The 21,766-nt window shown below is 38.0% G+C and overlaps 2 protein-coding genes across 10 annotated transcripts in view; one reads left to right on the forward strand and one right to left on the reverse strand.

The window, feature by feature from the left end:
* The window catches only part of LOC135215166 (lateral signaling target protein 2 homolog), a 79,743-nt gene that overhangs the window by 20,258 nt on the left and 37,719 nt on the right, over positions 1 to 21,766 (forward strand). For 4 of the 5 annotated variants that reach the window (XM_064249630.1, XM_064249632.1, XM_064249633.1 and 1 more), the window contains exon 1: positions 21,598 to 21,758. The exons of the other annotated variant lie outside the window; for it this stretch is intronic. In XM_064249630.1, the coding sequence (XP_064105700.1) occupies positions 21,723 to 21,758 (36 nt within the window). In that variant the 5' untranslated portion in view covers positions 21,598 to 21,722. Of the gene's footprint in view, positions 1 to 21,597; positions 21,759 to 21,766 lie in introns of those variants that run through there. 5 annotated transcript variants of the gene reach the window in all.
* Positions 431 to 17,736, reverse strand: LOC135215165 (nudC domain-containing protein 2-like). Of its 5 annotated transcripts, none has more exons than XM_064249626.1 (4): positions 17,581 to 17,736; positions 14,886 to 15,096; positions 13,167 to 13,370; positions 431 to 2,033 (listed from the first exon to the last, which is right to left on the reverse strand). In XM_064249626.1, the coding sequence occupies exons 2-4, from the start codon at positions 15,084 to 15,086 to the stop codon at positions 1,872 to 1,874; spliced, it is 567 nt and encodes a 188-aa protein (XP_064105696.1). In that variant the 5' UTR covers positions 15,087 to 15,096; positions 17,581 to 17,736; the 3' UTR covers positions 431 to 1,871. The 5 variants fall into 5 exon arrangements, with proteins under 5 accessions (XP_064105696.1, XP_064105697.1, XP_064105699.1 ...); XM_064249627.1 differs by having other exon boundaries at positions 17,545 to 17,700; XM_064249629.1 differs by lacking the exon at positions 17,581 to 17,736 and adding an exon at positions 17,029 to 17,151.

The raw sequence follows: 21,766 nt of genomic DNA on the forward strand, positions 1-21,766 counted from the left end.
CGCTCTTCCTTGGTAGTTGTACTAGTTACTTCTTGGTACTTACAGTTCTTCCTTTTCATACTATAACATTCTACGAATATGTCACATTTTTATCCCTTCACACTCACACAGTCAATTAGCCCTCTGACTAAGTAATGTTTATAGTGTCAACTTCGTCCTCGCTGGACATTTTTCAATACAAATTCTTCAGATACAATATGTTTCCATCTCCCAACCTCAGTCATAATCTCAACTATTACAGGGAAAGGGCAAGATTCTTAACTAACTGATTCCAAAAGTCCATGGATGCTGTTAACCCATACTTAAGAATGAAAAATCCAAAACTTTGGCTAAAAAGTATTTTGTTTTTATAAGATTTTACTCTAGCACCCTATATTTTACTGACCTTGGTTCTCTCACCTTTGTGCACAAAATTAATGAAACTAGCAGCAAACTGACAAACTAGTTTATTGTTAAAAGTGTATAATCTTGTTCTCAAGAACATTAAGAGAAAACTATAATACCACTACTAATGCTTTTTTCAAGAACAGATTAATCAGACAATGTAAAATGCCAAGTTTTCATTGCTATTAACAAGTGTTCCAAGGAAAGGCGTTGCAACAAGTTACAGTATACAATGACTAATTTCATAAAGTACTGATGTATAAAAAGGCTGACTGCAGTATGTTTCTGTGGGTCTGTCATCAAGCTGGAACATTTTAACAGAAATTTCAACTAATGTAGCTGGCTAAGGAGAGCAAAGCAGCAGATGCACAACCGTGTTTAAACACACACGAAATTAAAATCATACTTTATTTGCTAGTTTGAATGTAAGTATTTCACCACAAAGATCTTCATTTTTCACGTTATAAATAACATTAGTCATCAGCAAAAATACATGCTAGCTATTCAGCTTCAGATACCAGTAAAATTGCAAGCAGATAATGACATATTCTGAAAGATGTCCAAGAGGCAGTCAACATTAACTTTACAATCTTATAAACATGTAAAATCTTCATTTCAAAATTTCAAAATTCAAAATCCCAGTCCTTGATCAACTTTCCACCTCGCAGTCACTAACTCGTATCTTTTTTCTAGCGAGAAGAGAGAGTCTGATACGACATCTTTCAAAATAGCTTTCCTGGACACCAGCAACCACACTAGTAACCTAAAAAGCTATTGGGATATACATTTTAAAAACTTGACCATTTTGAAACTACAGAGGGCCCCAGATTTCTCTCTGGACCATAACTTCCCATCATTCGCGGGAAATTTGCCTATTCGTAGTATTCTTCTATGACAAACATCCACAAATTCATGGTTTTTTTTTATTTCATCATAAAATGCACTTTTCGTGATGACACTTAAAAAAACCAGGTATAAAAATGTTTAGTTGGTTTTTCTTGAGTTTTAACTAACAAAATAATAGTCCGTTTTAAGCATTTTTATAGGGGTACCCCTCCCTCTCAAATATGGGGGGCCACAGTATGTATTTACTATTGCTTTTAACCTATAGATTTTTTCAGAGTTATATAGCTTTGGGTTTTTTCCTTAATGCCAAAGAATACCATGGAATAAATTATTTATGTACTTTTGATTATGGCACAGTGCATGAATCCTCTTAAAACAAATTTCCCTTCCAGCTAGTTTTAAATAGCACAAAGCTTCCTGTTCTCTCTCTGTTACATGGTGTTTATCAAAAACATTCAACTTCTTAGCTGTACTTTACACTTTAACTACTGTACATAAATTAATACTGTATCAATAAATATCAAGATCTAAAGCATCATGTGTAAAAAGAATTTCACTTGGAATATATTTGCCATGTTAGTCATAAATAGCATGTTACAGAAGTCTTTCCAAAAATACAAAGATGTGTTACTTAAAAACAATCAGCTCTTCTCTTGACTGTGTTCCCCTTCACTTCCTTGGCTGCTTCCCTGCTTCTTCTCTGCAATGTCTTTCTGCTTCTCTTCCCATTTTTGCAGGGCAGTCCCTGGCACATGGTCATATCCTTTTTGTAAAGACGCACCACTGAAGTCAAACCCTGGATTCTGGAGAGAAAAAAAGTACCATAACACATAAAAGAAATTCAATGGCATAAATCATTGGATTTGAATAATTAAATCATTCAAAAAATAAGAAATTCTTCCATACATATATACACTATATATGCTTCAAAAATCACAGTCCTTAGCAATATTTTCTTGGAATTTTTTGAGAAAAAACTCTTACCAAGATTTTTGCCCCCAAAAATTTTATGGTTTAGGTATGTGGATGATATTTTCTGTATTTGGCCAGTTCACGAAAATCTCCAAGAATTCCTTCATAATCTCAATAATTTAGTCCCTTCTATAATATTTACTGTAGAGGAAATTGCAATTTGAATTTTCTTGATGTAACTGTCCACAGAAATGATAGAATTTTCACCTTTTCAGTCTTTCGGAAATCAACTAACATTGCCTATTTTATTCATTACTACTCCAATCACCATCAAAATATTAAATTCTCGGTTTTTTCTGGGATGAACCTAAGGGCTTTACATATCTGTAGCCTGCAGCTTATTGACGCTGAGATTAAAACTATTTATGATATTACCTTGAAACTTAAATACCCAAGGACTTTTGTAGATATGGCATGGAAAAGAGTTAGAAAAACCTTTTATTTAACTAATGACAAACTTGAATTTAATAAGCATAACATCCTAAAATTACCCTATGATGAAAGGTTTTTAGAAATTCCTAGAATTTTAAAGCTTTTTAACATAAATGTTGTTTTCAGTAATATTAATGTCAAGAGTTTAGTAATCAAAAATTCTCCTAAAGATCTTCCTGGCTGCATATATGAAATTCCTTCCAAAAAGTGTGATACAGTCTATTACGGACAGATCGGTAAATCTCTTTCACAACGTCTCAAACAACATCAATATTCTGAGAGAACTGGGCAAATATCGAATGCATTATTCGTACATATGAGAGATTTAGACCATCCTATTAACTAGAGTCAAGAAAGAGCCTTAATCCCATTTAATGACACAGTTAAAAGGAATATCATTGAATCTTGTTTCATCAAGTCAAATAATGGAAATGTTCTAAATTTAAGTCTTGGTTTATTTAAACTTGATACCTTCATAATGAAAAAAGTTGTAGATAAATATAAGCAACAAAATTAATGTAGTATTCAGTTTTTACATGTTTTGGACTATACGGATACGTTGTAGTTTCTGTTAGGGTTAAATATATGTTAAGGTTTGTGACCGTGCGATATCCGATAATCCTGGATTATCTCTTTAATTTTTACCCTTTCGACTATTAACCATCTGGTATTCTTGATCTTGTTGTTTACCTGATAACTTTCTTTCCTCCTGTATTTCATTCGTTTCTTGACAATGTCATAGTAAAGAAGAAAGCGCTTGGATTTCTGCCTATCGTTTTCCTGTGGTATTCGCTTATATACTATATAGTACATGTATATATACTGAGAGGAAAAAAATCAAATACCTGTAAATACAAAAACTTTAACAAACTCTCCATATACTGCTATCATAAGATCACAGTTTCACATACACATGAAGATTAGGAACTCAAAATTGTATCAAACCATTTCCCATATGTACTGCTATCCGTTGATCTTGCCTCTGGGAGGAAGCCTTTAGATCCACACACTTTGGCTACTTTCTTTAGAATGATTCACAAATCTATAATGTAGCAACAGTTTTCAGATACAGATTTCCAAGTAAAACTGGCTACCAGTGATACCTTGACAAGCTACAACGATTACAATAAACTAACAAATTAGACAATAATTTTGGAATTTTTTGCTCTTGCTCTCCACACTGCCTCCCTACAGCTTTTACATTTACTTACTGTATGATATGCTTTACTTATGCCTTTGACACCACTAAATCTTTCTGACACTATCAAGCCTAATTTGAGGGCAGCTACTTCTAGTTCTCCCCCAGGCCAGGGGGAAAGGGGGTGGGTTACACTTATGAAAAAGGTATCCCAGCACATGCTCTATGCCCATAGAAGCCCAAGAGAATGTGTAAGAGTTTCCCTTGGTGCCTCCTGCATATGCTAATGACACTGACAGCTCAAGCGATGCCTGATAGTGTAGGTGTGTGATAACAACGACTTTTCATTTACAGCCTTTAAGACCACTGAAGCTTTGGATAAGGGGTCTTGCTGTTATTCCTGCTGCCCTGCTCAAGAAGTCAACATGCTTGACTCTCCTATTGCTGTCATAGTTCCTGTACGAGAAAACACAAGGCTTTTGCTCCAGCAGCTGATGGTACTTCTTATCTTCTGGTACCTGCCTCAACCTTGTCCTCTGATATTCTTGAAGAGAAGAGTAAAGAACAATGAGTGTATAGTAGCAAGCTCCTCCTCCTCTTTTGATCCCTCTTCCTTTCATGGGAAGAAGTCTGGAAAAGGGCCTCTCACAAGTCCTATCAGGATTCTCTCAGTCGAAAATCAGATTCATTTAGGTTCACTTGATTGAGGAAATGAATATCATAATATCATAAACTTGTTTGGTGAATTATTGTAGGCTGTTTTATTTCTTGAAATAATCCTTATGTAAACCTCCGCTGGGAAAAACAATATACGTCTCTCATGCGAAATATCATAACGATCTTTAAACCAAATAATCGTTATGTAAACAATATTTAAACCAATTAATTATGTAAATGATATTGAAACCAAATATTCGTTATGTAAACAATATTTTAACTGAGGTTGTGCTTTACAGGAAGTCTACTGTTCTTCTCAAATGAGGAGAATTGCCAAGAACTCTTTCTTTGCCTCTCATGTTTCTCTGGAGGTATGAAATGGAGAATCTGCACTGTTCTTTGGAACCTGTTTGGGCAGACTGAGGCTCATGTGACAAATCACCACTGTGCAAAGCTAAGCAGTAAGGTACTGCCTGTGAATTCATGAACCAATAATGAAATGTGAAATCCGGAGTCAAACCCTCATCAAAAGCCAATTAACCGTTCACTATTTATTACTTATCACTTAATCATACTGACAGATAGGGAACGAATACTACTGAACCAAAACCAGTACCACCTTGGCAAAGTTAATGAGGCTTTTCTACTGTATGAAAAAAAACTTGAGTTTAATAATTACATACGAAATTTTCTCTTAACATGTAATGAAAACAGAAAACTACAAAGAATAAAGAAAATCATTCTGCCATCTGAGTATATATTGCATACAGTATTTCACCATAAATCGCTGTAGTTTTGTATTCAAGGAGGAATTCTCAACCACTATCCTCACATAATAGAACACGATACTTATTTAGTCAGTGCAATACAGAAAATTGTTTATTTCAGTAAATAACGATGACCAGAAATGAAAAACTAACATCGAAATTGACTATGGCATCCCTTCCTCCCTTTGAGGCAACAAAAGTTTAAAGCACACTTAGCTGGGCTAAATCCTTGGTTGAAGTACAATTCTTATGTATTAGCCCATGACCAGCTGCTCAAATGTTAGAGCTCACTTTTCAATAAATAACTGGTAAATACTCAAAACTGGTACACCTAGTATATTGTTCTGAAGGTATTTCAAAGAATTTCACATACTATATGGTTAGAACTGTCTGACTGAATATAGTACTGTTGTTTAATAGCTGAGAGAATTACATTGCCATATAGTTTATCTGCTTCTAAGTGGAGATATTGAGCCTGAAAATCTAAAAATTTATAGCCTGTAAATCAATAATTCCCTGAGTTTTCAGTAGATATCTGTAGCCTAAAGAAAGTTCTTGTACCATACTTATTGTATGTATTTATGTATTCACACAAGGTGGGGGCAACTGAAATTAAATTGGTATATCTTTATAAATTGAAGAGGTGAATTGGTTTGAAAAACAGCTTAACCAGACCACTGAGCTAACAATCTTTGCCCTCATAGGCTTACCCAGAAATGGACTGAAAAATTTTTTATACGCATCGTGTCCTTGACTCCCACATACCGATAAAAAAAAGATTTGCCTTCCTTAAACAGTTTGCCCTTTAAGCACACTGCTATACAACCAGGGATATTGTAATAAAGACCAAAAACAATATAGTATACTGTATTGAATGACCCTAAAAACTTTACCCACAAATCCTTTTGCTATCTACATCAAGGAGTCTTAACTACCCATCATTTCTGAGCTAAATTATTATTTTTTTATGGCAAAATAATTGTAGTACTGGTATAGGATTACATGAAGTTTAAAAAGAATAATTATATTCTCCTTTGAACAACAGTACTGAGTACATCTGATTATGCGGCTGTAGAAATAAGACTATTAGCTCAGTTATATTCTTAGTTCCAACTTAATTGTATGGCATTACTCAATGTTAGACACTGAACAATTCCCAATAACTTCACTGCAACATAACAATAAAGCAAAACACAAAAAGTTATTTGCATTCATCGATGGTTTAGTACTTACCCAGTTAAGGCAAAATGATATTGTTATGATACAATAAAGTTTTATACATACTTACTTGGCAGATATATACTTAGCTATTAGACTCCGTCGCCCGACCGGAATTCGAATTTCGCGCACACGCTACAGGTAGGTCAGGTGATCTACCAGCCTGCCGCTGGGTGGCAGGAATAGGAACCATTCCCGTTTTCTATCAGATTTTCTCTCTACCATCTGTCTCCTGAGGGGAGGATGGGTGGGCAATTAATTGTATATATCTGCCAGGTAAGTATGTATAAAACTTTATTGTATCATAACAATATCATTTTTATACATTCAACTTACCTGTCAGATATATACTTAGCTGAATCACACCATTGGAGGAGGGTAAAAGACAGCTAATAACTGATTTAGACAGAAATCACAACATACGTTGTAGGTAATAAATAATTAAAACCTTGGTTCCTACCTGATTAGACTGAAGACTTCATGGTTACTGTCCAGGAGTCTGCTTAGTCTCAAGAGCCTCAGCGATATATTGATCTATGGCTAAGAGTTCTTGTAGGTCTGCCAAAGGGATCTTACCCGCTTACTCGGCAGATCCTGGAAGGACTATGTCAAAGGGTGCTGATCCACTTACTTGACAAGAACCTTATTCAAGGAGCACAACACCGATCCCGATCACCTTAACCTAACACCCGTGTTAGTTCTAAGATTGCAAGGAGTTATCCCCGAACCCCTTGCAAACAACCAATAACTCAAATCACAAACATACATATAACGTAAAAGTACAAAAAAGGAGAAAAAAAAAATACATTTTTGTACAACCTAGCTTGTAAGATATGGTGTTCCCCCCGTATTCGCGGGGGATGCGTACCAGACCCCCCTGTGAATAGTTAGAATCCGCGAATGTTTGGAACCCTATAAAAGCGCTAAAAACAGCCTATTTTGTTAGTTAAAACTTAAGAAAAACCACTAAAAATGTTCATACTTGGTTTTTTAATAGTTTTATCACAAAAAGTGCATTTTTATGATGAAATTGATCACAAAAACCAGGAATTTGTGGATATTTCTCATAGAAAAATACCACGAATGCGCGAATTTTCCGCGAATAATGCGGGGAAACGTTCCCGAGAGAAATCCACGAATGTGTGAGTCCGCGAATCCGGAGAACGCGAATACGGGGGGTCCACTGTACATTCGCAGTTCCTTACTGACAAAAGCAACGGCCGCCTGTGCGACGTCAAGCACCCTTGCCAGTAGAAAACCAAGAACCCATCTCAAAAGGGAGGTTTACGTACAAATATATAAACAAAATATATAAATTTTAAGGATCGGTATGTGTTCCAAGCCCCAGCACTGTATCCGCTGATACGAAAGGACCTAGAGAGAAGCACTTCTCATAGGTAACTTTGACATCTTTAAGATAATGAGATGCGAAGACTGAATTGCACCTCCAGTAAGTCGCAATCCTAAAATGTCTTTCATGACATGTTTTTTATTAAATGCTAAAGATGCGGCTACAGCTCTTACCTCATGAGCCTTCACTCGAAGAGTTCTTAAGGAGTCATCGTGCATTTGCCATGAGCCTCAGTAATTACGCTCCTGACAAAAAATGCTAAGGCATTTTTGGACATGGGTCTCTTTGGATCCCGAACCGCGCACCATAGACTTTGTTTACATCCTCCTAGTTCTTTCTTCTTCTTGAGATAGAACTTAAGAGCTCTTACCGGGCATAAAGTTCTTTCCATTTCCTCTCCCACCAAGTTCGAAAGACCCTTCACTTCAAAACTCCTAGGCCAGGGTTTTGAAGGATTTTTGTTCTTGGCCAGAAACAGAGTCTGGAAAGAACAAATAGCTGAATCTTTCTTAAATCCCACTTGAGAATCAAGGGCGTGGATTTCACTCGTTCTTTTAGCTGTTGCTAAGGATAACAGGAAAATACATTTTCTCGTCAAATCCCTAAACGAGGAATGGTGAGGAGGTTCAAATTTTTCTGATGAAAGGAATTTAAGCAACACATCCAGATTCCAGCTCGGAGTACAAGAAGATATGGATTTAGAGGTCTCAAATGATCTTATTAGGTCGTGAAGGTCCTTGTCTTCTGCTAAATTTAGGCCTCTGTTCCTAAAGACCGCAGAGAGCATACATCGGTAGCCTTTAATAGTAGAAAACCGATAAAACTGGGATTCCTCTCTAAGAATATCAGAAAATCGGCAACGTGGTCATAGAGGTATCGGAGGAGGACAGCTTCTTCTTTCTACACCATCTCCTGAACACATCCCACTTCGATTGATAGACCCGAATAGTTGACGATCTTCGGGCTCTAGCGATTGCTTTCGAAGCTTTGCTTGAAAAGCCTCTCGCTCTGACAAGTCTTTCGATAGTCAAAAGGCAGTCAGAGCGAGAGCGAGGAGGTTTTGATGATACCTCTCGAAGTGGGGTTGTTTGAGAAGATCTATCCTGTTTGGAAGAGATCTGGGGAAGTCCACTGTCCATTCCTGTACCTCTGTGAACCAATCTTGAGAGGGCCAAAATGGGGCGATGAGGGTTAGTCTCGTCCCTTTCGATGCTACAAACTTTTTCAGTACTACTCCTAGCAGTTTGAATGGGGGAAAGGCGTAGGCATCCAGGCCTGACCAATTCAACAGCATGGCATCCACCGCTATCGCTCTCGGATCTTCCACCGTGGAGCAGAAGTTCTCTATCCTTCTGGATAGGAAGGTTGCAAACAGATCTATCTGTGGCCTGCCCCACAGGGACCACAGGCTCTGACACACTTGATCGTGGAGAGTCCACTCTGTGGGGAGAACTTGGTTTGTCCTGCTGAGTCTGTCCGCCCTCACATTTTTCTCTCCTTTTACGAATCTCGTTAGGAGGGTAATGTTTCTCTCTTTTGCCCAAGATAACAGATCCCTCGTTATCTCGTAAAGAGAAAACAAGTGAGTCCCCCCGTTTTCTGATATAGGCCAACGCCGTGGTATTGTCTGCGTTGACCTGTATCACCTGATTTTCTTTGACCTCCGGTTGGTTTCGAAGAACTTCAGTGCTAGGAATACTGCGTACAGTTCCTTGGCGTTTATATGCCAGGCTTCCTGTTCCTTCTTCCATCGGCCTGACACTTCTCTTACTCCTAGAGTCGCTCCCCATCCCATCTCTGATGCGTCTGAGAATAAGATTTGGTCTGGGTTCCGAACCTCTAGAGACATGCCCTCGTTCTTCTCCAGAGGGACCAGCCACCACTTTAGGTGATTCTTCACCTCTAAGGGAATCGAGAAAGTGTCTGTAAGTGGAGAGGCCGAAGCACAAGGCCCTGAACTGGTAGATCTTTCCTTGTGTCATATATCTGAGATACTTCCTCGACGATGGGTGAATTGGAACATGAAAGTAAGCATCCTGAAGGTCCAGGGAGACCATCCAATCTCCCGGACGCAGGGCTGAAAGAACCGAAGCAGACGTCTCCATGGAGAATTTCTTCTTCTCCACGTATTGGTTCAGGATGCTCACATCTAGGCCAGGTCTCCATCCCCCCGAAGCCTTCGGGACTAAGAAAAGGCGGTTGTAAAACCCCGGGGAGTGCGGATCCTGCACCTCTTCTATTGCTTCTTTGTTCCTTATCGTTGCCACCGTCTGAAGAGGTGTCTCCCTCAGAACAGGGCCCTTGTACTTCGCCGACAATTTCTTCGGAGATGTTGACAAAGGTGGTCTGTCTAGGAAGGGTATGATGTATCCCTTTTCCAGAACAGACAAAGTCCAAGGGTCGGCTTTCCTCATGGCCCAGGCTCCTACAAACTTTAGGAGTCTGGCACCTACAGGTGTTTGGGGACGTAGTTGCTACTTCGACTTTTTAAAAGATCGGAAGGAAGACCTTCCTCATTTGTCGGAAGCCTTTCTTTTCGTTGGGGGTCGAGAGGAGGCCCCTCCACGAAAGGGCACAATAGGAGTACGAGCTGTTTTCTTTACAACAGGTACTGCCGGTCTATTCTTTTTGGTAGATTGTGCCAAAAGATCCTGCGTTGCCTTCTCAGATAGTGACCGTGAGATGTCCTTCACCAACTGAGAAGGGAACAGGTGATCCGACAGAGGAGCGTACAGTAGAGCTGACCTCTGGGAAGGGGATATCGCTTTGGTCAGGAAAGATCCAAACAGAGATCTCTTTTTCACTACTCCTGACCCAAAGAGAGATGCCAGTTCTCCCGAACCATCTTGTACGGCCTTATCCATGCACAATAAGATACTGTGCAAAACCTGGGGATCTAGAAAGTCTGGATCTCGGGTCTTCTTAGCCAGCACCCCAAGGGACCAATCCAGGAAATTGAAAACTTCCAAGACGTGGAAAAGTCCCTTAAGGTGCTGATCTAATTCGGACATGCTCCAATAAGCCTTAGCCGAGTTAAGAGAATGTCTTCTTGAAGACTCTACAAGGCTTGAAAAATCCGCTTCTGCAGAAGAAGGAAGCATCAGTCCCATAGCTTCTTCCGTTCTGTACCAAATGCCTCTCCTACCTCCAAGTTTGGAGGGAGGAGAACAATAAACCGTTTTTAAAGACTCTTTCTTAGAGCTCATCCAAGTATTCAGTGACTGAAAAGCCTTCTTCATGGATATTGCTGGTTTCATTTTCAAAAATGAAGAGGACTTCGGTGTCTTCGTACTAAAAAATAGTGATCTAGGAGAAGGAGGAGCTGCAGGGCTTAACGAATCTCCGAACTCTTGTAGGAGAAGCGAAGCTAAAACCTTATACGTAGTTGGAAAGGCCTTCACTGGTCGAAATCTCTTCCTCTGACACATCTTCCAGTTCCAAATTAGTAGGGGAACGAGTTCTTTTGGAAGACTCTTTATCCGGGGATCTTGTTTCCCGGGGAGAAATACTCCTGGTCGGAGAGGGACTGCCAGACCTAGAAGTTTTCTTCTCTTGCACTTCTAACGAGTTCTTCAGAGAGGTAGAAGTGGATACTGTCACTTTCGAAGGTCCAACCACTTTATCTGGAGTTCGACATACTCTAATAGTCTTAAGCTTGGAATGAGATCTACTTCCAAAAGAAGAATCACTGCTAGCTGATATTCCACGCCAGACAGGCGCCTGGCTGGCGCCTTGCGCCTGGCTGGAGCTTCGCACAATCCTGGCTCTGAGTGCTTGTCAGGCGCCTCGCGCCTGGTTGGCGCTTCTTGCTTAGATAGCGCCTCGCGCTGGCTGGCGCCTCGCGCCTGGTAGGCTCCTCGCGCCTGGCTGGCGCCTCACCCCTAACTTGAGTACGAATCTTGGCAGGTTTATGAAAGACTGACGAGACTGAAGAATCGTTGTCCTATGAAGATACTTCTTTCGGAGGAATCTCATATAAGGAAGTTCTAGATTTCTTTATTGGCAGAAAAGAATCCTTTCTTCTGGGAGGATCTCTAGATAGGACTCCGACGAGAGAAGCGATTGAATCCTGCATATCTCTTAAGATTCTCGTGGTTTCTTTGTTTGGGTCCAAGGGAGGGGAAGGAGAACGGTCCTTCTCAGGTTCCCACGAATCCGCAGGAGAAAGCAACAAACTTTTTGCCTTCTTATTATCCGATGGCAATTCCTCCAGAAACCGCTCAGGACTCGAGTTTAATCGAGATTCTTTCCAGCTCCTCTTCAGGGGGTGGGAAAGATCCGCTGATCTCCATCCTTTCTTGGGAGATGAATTTTCCGATGAAGAGAAACATTCACGGAGAACGCTTTTTCTGTAGCGATCTCTGGCAGTCTGAGGTGTTACAGAATCTGCTGAGGAGACGTCTGACTGGTGGGGATTCTCCACAACCTCCGTACGGCTTTTGACATTCCTTCTCCTCTGGGCTTGGGAGCTTGAAAGAGGTCTAGGCCTGGGAGCGTTGTGGAGCCAATCAGACGCCCCCTCCACTACACTGGGGACACTTAAATCACTATCCACAGCACTATTTATCTCACTATGCTTACCTTCTATAGCCGCCATTAAGTTCCATTTTCTTAAGGGCGGCTTTAAGATTTGCAATTTCCGATGTAGGATCCGTAGGATCTACAAGGGGTGTAGGCACTGAAATATTAGAAGGAGGAGCATTTATCAAAGGAGAAGAGGGTACAAAATTACTCACTACATCGCTAGAAAAAAGCTAGGCATGGTTTTGGAAGAAGACTTCCTCAACCGATCTCTTTCTAACTTCTTCAAATAAGAAGTTAGAGACTTCCACCCTTCAGCACTCAAACTCTCGCATTCGTGACAAGTGTTATCGAAAAGAGCATTCATACTTTCTACACACTTTACACACAGTGTGAGGATCAACCGAGGCTTTCGGCATTCTCACCTTGCAACCCTCATTCACACACATTCTCACAACACTTCCAGAGTCAGACATCATGAAGAAAAATCCAATCCAAATCCAAACAACGATCCACAAAAGCGTATGCCAGTACAACGATCCAAATACGTCACCAAAAGGTCCAAAACGAAGATCAATTGCGATGCAAAAAACGAAATCCCGCCGGAGAAACCAACAACGTTGTTGCCAGTAGCGCCGACAGAGAAAATCTGATAGAAAACAGGAATGGTTCCTATTCCTGCCACCCAGCTGCAGGGCGGAGGGCGGGTAGATCACCTGACCTATACCTGTAGCGTGTGCGCGAAATTCGAATTTCTGTCGGGCGACGGAGTCTAATAGCTAAGTATATATCTGACAGGTAAGTTGAATGTATAAAAATAAAAAGGCATGATAAAAAGCAATCGCCTGTAATTACAAACTTAATGCCACCAAAAACTCACCTCAATTTGAAAGCGCTCCAAATCTAATTTCTTTCTCATTTCATGTACTGTCCATGGATCAGCTAAGAACTCTTCCTTTAACAGTCCTTCCCATACTGTCTCCTTGCTGCAAACATCTGCCTTACTTAAAACTAAATGTATTAGTTTCTTGTCCTCCAAAGTCCACACTGATTCATCGCTTCTCACAACAGAAAATAATGGTCCCTGTTGAAAAAAGGAAAATAAAATAACCTGAAATTTACAATTCAAAGTTTATTTTACTACTGATAGATACATTCATCATGCATATAAGTTCTATCATAAGGAAAAATGCTAAAGCATTGGATGATATGTATATATACAAGACACACCTAAATATACATATACTGTATACAACTCTTGCTCTTTACCATGCTTCCACCCAACAGGGTTTAGTATGCAAAGCCTTAAGCAGTCTGATCAGCGTCCAACAACAGACAGTAACGTACTATCCAACCAACAGATGATCTGAATGTTATAAAGGCTAGAAGTGGTGCAAATAACTTGCATACACAAACCAATCTGTATGAGCTAAAAAGCTGTGTACAGTTAGATAAAGCTAATCGTTCAAAACAAACCATGTAACAATGGCTCAGTAATACAACGAATTCTTTGGTAATTTATAAATGAATTCAAGCCTGGCTTAACACTCCTGTTAAGACAAAAATGACCAGGTGATGTTTTGTTGCCTGGAGCAACAAATTTTATGGTTGTTTTATTTCTTCTGCTTATGGGACTTTTGAAGCATCTATTAGACCCTTACTATCTATGTAGTATAAACATGACATTTTTATAATAAAATAAGATTTGATGTATACTTACCAAGTAGATACATAACTATAGAAACTATAGCTATGTAACTACCTACTTCGTAAGTTGCATTATAAAATAGAATTTTACACATAACACTCAAAAATACATCACATCCAAATCATGACTTGTTAGAAATTCTTGTAATATCAAAATAGTTAAGTTACAAATTTCCACTCCTCCATTGTTTTCATGCATCATTTCTACATTCAAAATAGCGCAAGTATAAAATTTCACACACAAAAGACTTCATGGGGATTAGCATATCAGTGGTAGAAAGCATTCTTTATGACACCATACTGAGCCAGAGCAATTGCATTTTCACTGTATCTTCTGGGCATAGCAAAGTTCTATTTTTATTATTACCTGGGTATAAAAAATATTATAAGGTCAACAAACATTTCTTAAATTAACCCTTAATAGTAGTTTATGAACTTAGCATTGGTTATTTATGATACATTTTGGCACCTTCCCTACATTATTTGCTGGCACTGAGGATGATCATCTGTAATTTTTATTTTAGGATATTGCTACCATTGTGATTCAGTGACAGCAACTGCCTAACTACAATGTTACTAAGAGAATCAGAGGGCAATTATAAGAGAAGTACTTACTGCCCAGGCAGACTAAAATAACCTATTATTGAGAAAATATATTTTAAAACCTGATTTTCTAATATGCAAACCCATCAGTTTGTAATAACTTACAATATGCTTTGAAGCAAAAAAAATATGTATAAATTTCCACAATAAAATTAATTATTTGGATACTTGCCTACCGTTAAAGATTGCTATATCTACTCACCTGTCAGCGCGGAGATGTTGGCTATCTTTCACAGTAAGTAAGATTCATCCAAAAAAACTGTATTATCTATGACTCACTCTTCCTTACCTCAAATATTACTTCATTTAAAACGACCACTTTAAGGTGTGATGGCCGAACAGTCACTTGAATAAACTTAGATCTCGTTCCCTCCGGCACTTTCACTTCAACATGAACTTCCGCTACTGTCTGCCACCATCTGCCCCAAGGTGTAGTACAGGGCACGATTCCGCTTCTTTCATCGAAATTGGTTTCCACGTAGTCTGGCATTTGTGAATATCTGCAAAAATATTACTAAAGATTACACATTTTGTAGATAACAGAGAATCATATTAGTACAGTCATTATTTTTTTAGTTGGTCTAGTATCATAAAGGATAATTATTTAAGAATCATGATATAGGTGCCTTTAGTATTAATATATGTACTATTAGGACCTTTACTAGCAGTAGATAATACGTAGCGTCTTATAATTTTCCTACCAAGATTTTTGCTACATTCAATCCACATCCTGTATTACATCTACAACCTAAACATGCTGATCGGGAAGAGGCCAAATGGAAGTGATAAAAATTAAAATGCAAAAAGCAAGGTAGCTGTAGGGACACAGCGAAGAACCTTCAGTACCTCCTATAGTGTACTGTATATGTACAAGACACTGTCAATGGCATACCCCTACCAGGCCTAAGGTTTACGATATGTTCAGCAATATCATATTTCTATGGACCTATCATTTGGTTGTGCTGGTTTTGTTATTGAGGCATTTGTAACAGGTTATTTCATGTCATTTGTAATAAGTTATGTCAGTATTGTAACATCCATCATGACTCAACCTATATCAGACCTAGATTGTTGTAGCAATAACATGTGTAACAATGATAAGTTAGGAATTGAACTGAATGAAAAATTTAGGCCACAGGCTAAGCAAAGGGATCTATGGGGTCATTCAGCACTAAAACGGAAATTGACAGTAAAAGGTTTGAAAGGTGTAACAGGAGGAAAACCTTACAGTTGCACTATGAATCAGTCGTCAGGAGAGGGTGGAAAGTAAGATGGAAGACTAGGAATATGTTAGGATATATGGTAAAAGGAACAAAAGGGGTTGAAGGCACGATACAAAGACCCTTAAGTAATGCCTACATTGTACTGCGTGAGGTGCACTGATAACACTACCCCCTACAGGGATACAGGTTATGCTATGCTGTTAAAGAAGACATCAAAAGATAATTAGCTGTGTTACTCACAGAAGATTAAGCCACTGTTGACTGGGAGATAAAAATTAAAAATATGTTCCTTGCTAAAAATTAAACCATAAAACTTAGCCTAATACATCCTAACCTGGCATTCCATTAACATATCCTAGCCTAAGGCGTCATGCCACGAACTGGTTGGGGAGTGATTTTGGACCCTATTCTATGGAGTTTACGGCCCCTAGTCTGCAAGGAATCTCCAGGTGCATAAGGTAGGCTACCTAATTCCCAACTCAGCCTACCCAGCTAAAAGTCAGATGGTACCCGGTGATTAGCCTCAGGTACCTCAGGCCCGTAACGGGCTGAGCTAGCCTAGGTTAGGCTATGCCTAAAAAATTTTAATTTCTTGTTCCGAGGTGCTTAAGGATCTAAGGTGCCTCAGTTAAAGATGATGCCTAGAAAAAAAGAGCCTTATAAAAATCAATTTATCGTAGTACTAATTAGCCTATTCTTAAAATATTATTAAATATTACCAATTAAGTTTTGCCCATGTAGCAGTCAATAAATAACCCAGAGATGATTTTTAACATCTTAAACATGAACATACTTTCACTAAACAAAATTCCTACAAAATAGTGGGTATTGCGAGTGTTCTACACGGTGTCCATAAAGTCCCAGTACCATTACAAGTATTTATTGCTCAGAATGGTACTGGGGCTTTCTGGACACTGTAGAATGAAAGCTCTGGACTAGGAATAAAGTAATTCTGTAGCCGTAGGCCTACTGCAAGTATTTCTATTACCCTAGCTTTCTAGTCTGCGTTTATGCTTGATTATTTTATAATAATTTTACAATACTAGGTACTTTGTTTGGTGTTTCATTATCATAAAGTAAAGCAAACCTTAACCCTAAAGTAGATGACACGGCTAGGGTAGGCCTACCTTGGATGACTAGCAGTTACAATTACGTATCTTTGGGAAAGAAATTTATCGAAAATATTATAAAAATACAGCTATATATTACATCACAGATGAGATAAATGCGAAAAGTATTTGTTGGAATAATAATGGAGGAACGTAAACACGGGTTAACCAAAGCACGGTAGATAAGCATTAGGAGGTATTCCTTAAAGTCTAAAGCAACGTAGGAATCAGTCCAAGACAAAAAGATTGATTTTAAACAATCAATACACACTTAAATTACTCATTATAATAATGTTAATGTCCTAAATACATCATAACGTTAAATGAACGACATTTATGATATTATGGTCATGAATTAGCGACCAAAGAAGCATAGTACTACAGGTCTAGGTATACGTCATTATAGCCCTACTCTAAATGAGCTCACAAATGTATTAATTATTTTCTACAATGTGTTAAATGTATCATAATGGTAAATGAAAGTAAAATTTACAGTATTATGATCATGAATTACCAAGCCAAGAAGCATAGTAACTACTGAGGAAATCGGGTCTATATACGTCATTAAAGCCCTATACTCTAAAGGAACTCAAAAATGGCATTAATTAATTTCTACTTTTATTCGGCAGGTGAGAACCATATAAGTGGATACTTGTGAGTCACGAGACAAAGAGAAGTCTTTCTGGAATGCTACGACAATTTCCCCTTCGAGATGAAGAACACAAAGACTGCGTCGAGACAGAGAGAAAGAAAGAGACGCAACTTCCGGGATGACGTAAGTTAAAAGCTCTCTACGTCACGTGCGAATGACGTTTGAGAGACGGGGAAGAAGAAAGTCTCTTCCAGAATCAGCTGTTTTAGGTCGTGGATATGAGTAAAATGGACATTTATCCGCTTTATAAATTATGCGATGAGTTTATATAAGTACTTTGTGGAAGGTAAACTCCGCGGAATTATAAAGTTATTACAGTAGCGAGGATTTTTTTTTTCGTTGCGTGGAGTGGTCGTCTTCTTCCGCGTTTTTGTTTGGAGGTCATTTGTCCGTCAGACGGATCAGACCTCGTTCTTTGTTAGGATTTTTCTTGCGTAATTTGCTCTTCTTTAATGGAATACGAAGTTATGACCTACGGTGGGGAACAATTGCAACAATCAAAGTGTGGTTTATTTTCAATTAGCGGAAAGTGTTGAATGAGACATATGGCAGCTGTTTATGACTATATGTATTTTAGAAGCAAGAGCCCGTGCTCGCATGAGGCCACCTCATTCAACAGCATCAAAGAAAAATTATCAACAGAAATCCTATACTTTAGTAATAATATAAAAGACGGGATAGCCACTGCCGTCCTTAACCAACTAGGAAACGTAACACGACTGACATTCGACCATTGCAAAATCAAGGAAACAGGAGTAGCAGCTAGCTAGACCTACTATGTACAGCCCCTAATTTCAAGGGGAAATGTCGTGTCTAATAGACGAGCTGGGTCAATGAAGCTATTTAAATAGCAGATGGTCTAAAACATTCTTCCTGTTAAAACAATACATGACTGCAATCGTGTATGAGATGATGAAGAGACAACGATAGAATTCATAAAGAGACAGGAGGAACTCGTGACTTGAAGGCCTGACACGAGATAAGGCGATCATGCTAGATCCAGTTGGCCTAATGCCAGCATAAGCTCTTGCTCACGGCCAGGCCGTAACATAAGATGGAAATAACTTCAAGAAAGCCCCAACACTAAAGACGAGGGCCAGAAAACAAACATTTACATATTTAATAAACAGAATATGATCATTTTTAAAAACAATCCGCACTTTCAAAGTTCTAATTGTGAGGTCATTCTTAAGTAAACTTATCAAAAGCGATATCTTCAACGCCCATTCATTTCAAGTGCGTGTTTTACTGCATAAAATATTGCCCTAGGGTCTGATATTATTATTATTATTATTATTATTATTATTATTATTATTATTATTATTATTATTATTATTATTATTATGTATAAATCGGCCAGCTCATGACAGAGGTTAGCCTTGAAGAAAAGAGGATAATAGGAAGAATTGAAAATAAGACCTTGTATAAGATCTAGTCCACTGAAGGCGCATTCATTTTAGCATAACATGTTATATTATTATTATTATTATTATTATTATTATTATTATTATTATTATTATTATTATTATTATTATTATTACATTATTATTATTATTGAACCAAGCAACAACCCTTGCTGAAAAAAAAAACAGCCTGTTACGACAAAAGAAATATAGACGCAAAGAATAAACTAGAAAATATTAACAAAAGAGATGAATAAAAGCAATAAAGACAAAAACCTGTAAACAATGATAGGCTCGGGTGATAGCTCGACAAAAAAACAAAAGAAAGAGCGGACGAAAGAAAGAAAGGCAGAAATATTTGCACCTAGTTTGAACCACTGACTGGGCTACATGATTAGGAAGATCAACAAACATTATAATACATATTTGCAAATATAGACGCACTTGAATGCCAGGGGTTATCACAGAGTATACGATGCTGCTTCTGTATAGGTCAGTTGGTTTTCTAAAAAACTGATTGATTTCCTGATTCTTTTAAAAGATGCTTTGAGAACTGCTAACATGGTGCACTGCAGTCGAATTGATTTTTTAATAGAAATATGACAAGTCGATATATGAGCCTACAGTTTATCTAGTTTCTTTTACTCTTGGTGGGTGGGGCGGGGGTCTGGGGAAAGGTCTATGTAAGAGCCTAAAAGGTCTGAAATTAAGGCTCTATTTGACCATAGATTTTAGCACGTTTTAATTTACGTTAAAAGTTAGGAATATAATGTTTACAACTTATACGCGAGGGTAAAATCTTGCATGCGTCCCAAGCAAGCTGGAGGTCAGATCAAGTCTTGTTTTATTTGCTTTTAGTTGGTTTTTACACATGTCTTTCTCACTGTTAGGTTATTAATTGTTTTGTTTATGTTTACTTATCTATGTATTTATTTCCTATCTATTTATTCATTTGGTAGTCAGTCTCCCAAGCTGATATATTATATATTTTTTTTTGCTTTGTGTCCATTTTTGAAATTTTCATTGAATTTAAGATTTTGAAAACTAGTTTTTTTCATGTAAAAATAATTATTTCCTTTTCCGTTCTGTTGTAATATATTATATCTCACGTACGTTTTAATTCAAGAAATTTGTAGATATATTGGCAAGTACCACCATCTCACTCTCTCTGAATACTTTTTTTCTATTTCATTGAAACCAGCTAAAACAGATATTTGTGAATTAAATCCATATCTCCCTTGCAGTTTTGCTGAAACATTCGCCACATTTCACAGCTTAATGAATAATGCATTCTCCAGTACGCTTTGTTTTACAGTCTGTCACGTGACGTATGTTGAATTACTGAATCTTACAACTAATCAGATTTTATAATCATCTGTGCCTTAAATACTACAAATCGGTATACTTCTTTTATTGGAGATGTTAATTATGCTGTATTGGTCTATATTAGCGTAAAGATAAAACCAGTTTTTTTTCACAACTGTATATTAATTCATGTTCTCCTTTTCCGTAAGTAACTTGTAACTTGCCATGCCCGTGCCATCGCTTGAATTGTGTCTATTACGAATCTAAGGCTGGCTTCCTTCTCACTTTAATCTAAAACCAAATATTAGTCTAGGTTGTCACTCGTGAGATTCCTAAGAACAGGGTGATGTTCACAAAATGAAAATCGAATGTAGTCAGGTATGAGTATTGTGAAGACCGAAGCCTTTGCCACCCTCCTGATCACTTGGGAATTTTGCTTTTATGTTGAAATCAAAGAGACATTTCCTCCTACTTATAAGTATAATCGTTCTTCTTTTGATTTCATCCTTTCTCTGTATATATATATATATATATATATTATATATATATATATATATATATATATATATATATATATTCTTTAATTTTCTCTGTTGATATTCTAAAAAGTAAAAAAAAACAGATGACCGTCTTTGACCTAACATTTCCCATACGCTCTTACTGGGTAGGCTCAATAGATCTCTCCTTGAGTCAGCTCACGTACTCAATATCTCTGCGTTTGTCTTATGTCCTTTAACTAACCATTTCCATAAATTAAAACACAGGGATAATGTCATTAATATTTCTTAGCGTCCATTGACCACTGCTTGGGATTTTTCCCCCCACTGTAATTCCATTAAACGTCATATATTATTCCTACAGTGCTCCCCTGACGTTTTCAGACATCTCGCAACTGATATGTTGCAATTCTGTTGTGCCTGTGTCATCCAACTGTTGAAAGTGCATTTAGCAATGTTCCTTTTTTGTGTCGTTTTATCGAATTTATTTGCTCTATATTTTCTAGCTTACTTATTCTCCTATTATCTTCATTTCCATCACAAGTATCGCAGACGCTGTCTGTCTACGTGACTTACATTTTTAGATAGCATACGTGGTTCGTTGCCATGTTCAAATTGCCCGCTCGTCAAAGGGACCATCTTGTGACAAACATATAGCTCGTTAACTTTTTAATTAAGCCTGAAATTTAATTATTAAGAATATTGTGAATACTTTTAGCAATATATGAAAATACGCAGAGTGTACTTTAGAGACAAAAATCCGAAAATAGCGAAAGGTGCAACCCCCTTCCCCCCATGGCCATCATCAACAACTGAACTGAGAGATCGGAGGGTCATCGTAGCCCTTGGAACTTGTCTGGTCGTTATTACGCTGTGTTCTCTGTCGCCACACTTTTTTTTTTCGGCTCGGGAATACCTCCATGAATGGGCCGCAGAGATGAATTCTCTCCGGAAGTGGTTCTACAGACCCCGGGTGAGTGG

This window comes from Macrobrachium nipponense, chromosome 5 (assembly GCF_015104395.2).
Source record: "Macrobrachium nipponense isolate FS-2020 chromosome 5, ASM1510439v2, whole genome shotgun sequence".
Lineage (NCBI taxonomy): Eukaryota > Metazoa > Arthropoda > Malacostraca > Decapoda > Palaemonidae > Macrobrachium > Macrobrachium nipponense.

Bases quoted from the DNA above. Each gene is read 5' to 3' on its own strand.
- LOC135215165 (XM_064249624.1), bottom strand. From the start codon at position 16,892: ATGATAATGAAACACCAAACAAA. The intron at 15,097-16,869 runs GTACCTAGTATT...ATATTTTTGCAG, and splicing joins ATAATGAAACACCAAACAAA to ATATTCACAAATGCCAGACT. The intron at 13,371-14,885 runs GTAAGGAAGAGT...TTTTTTCAACAG, and splicing joins TAAATGAAGTAATATTTGAG to GGACCATTATTTTCTGTTGT.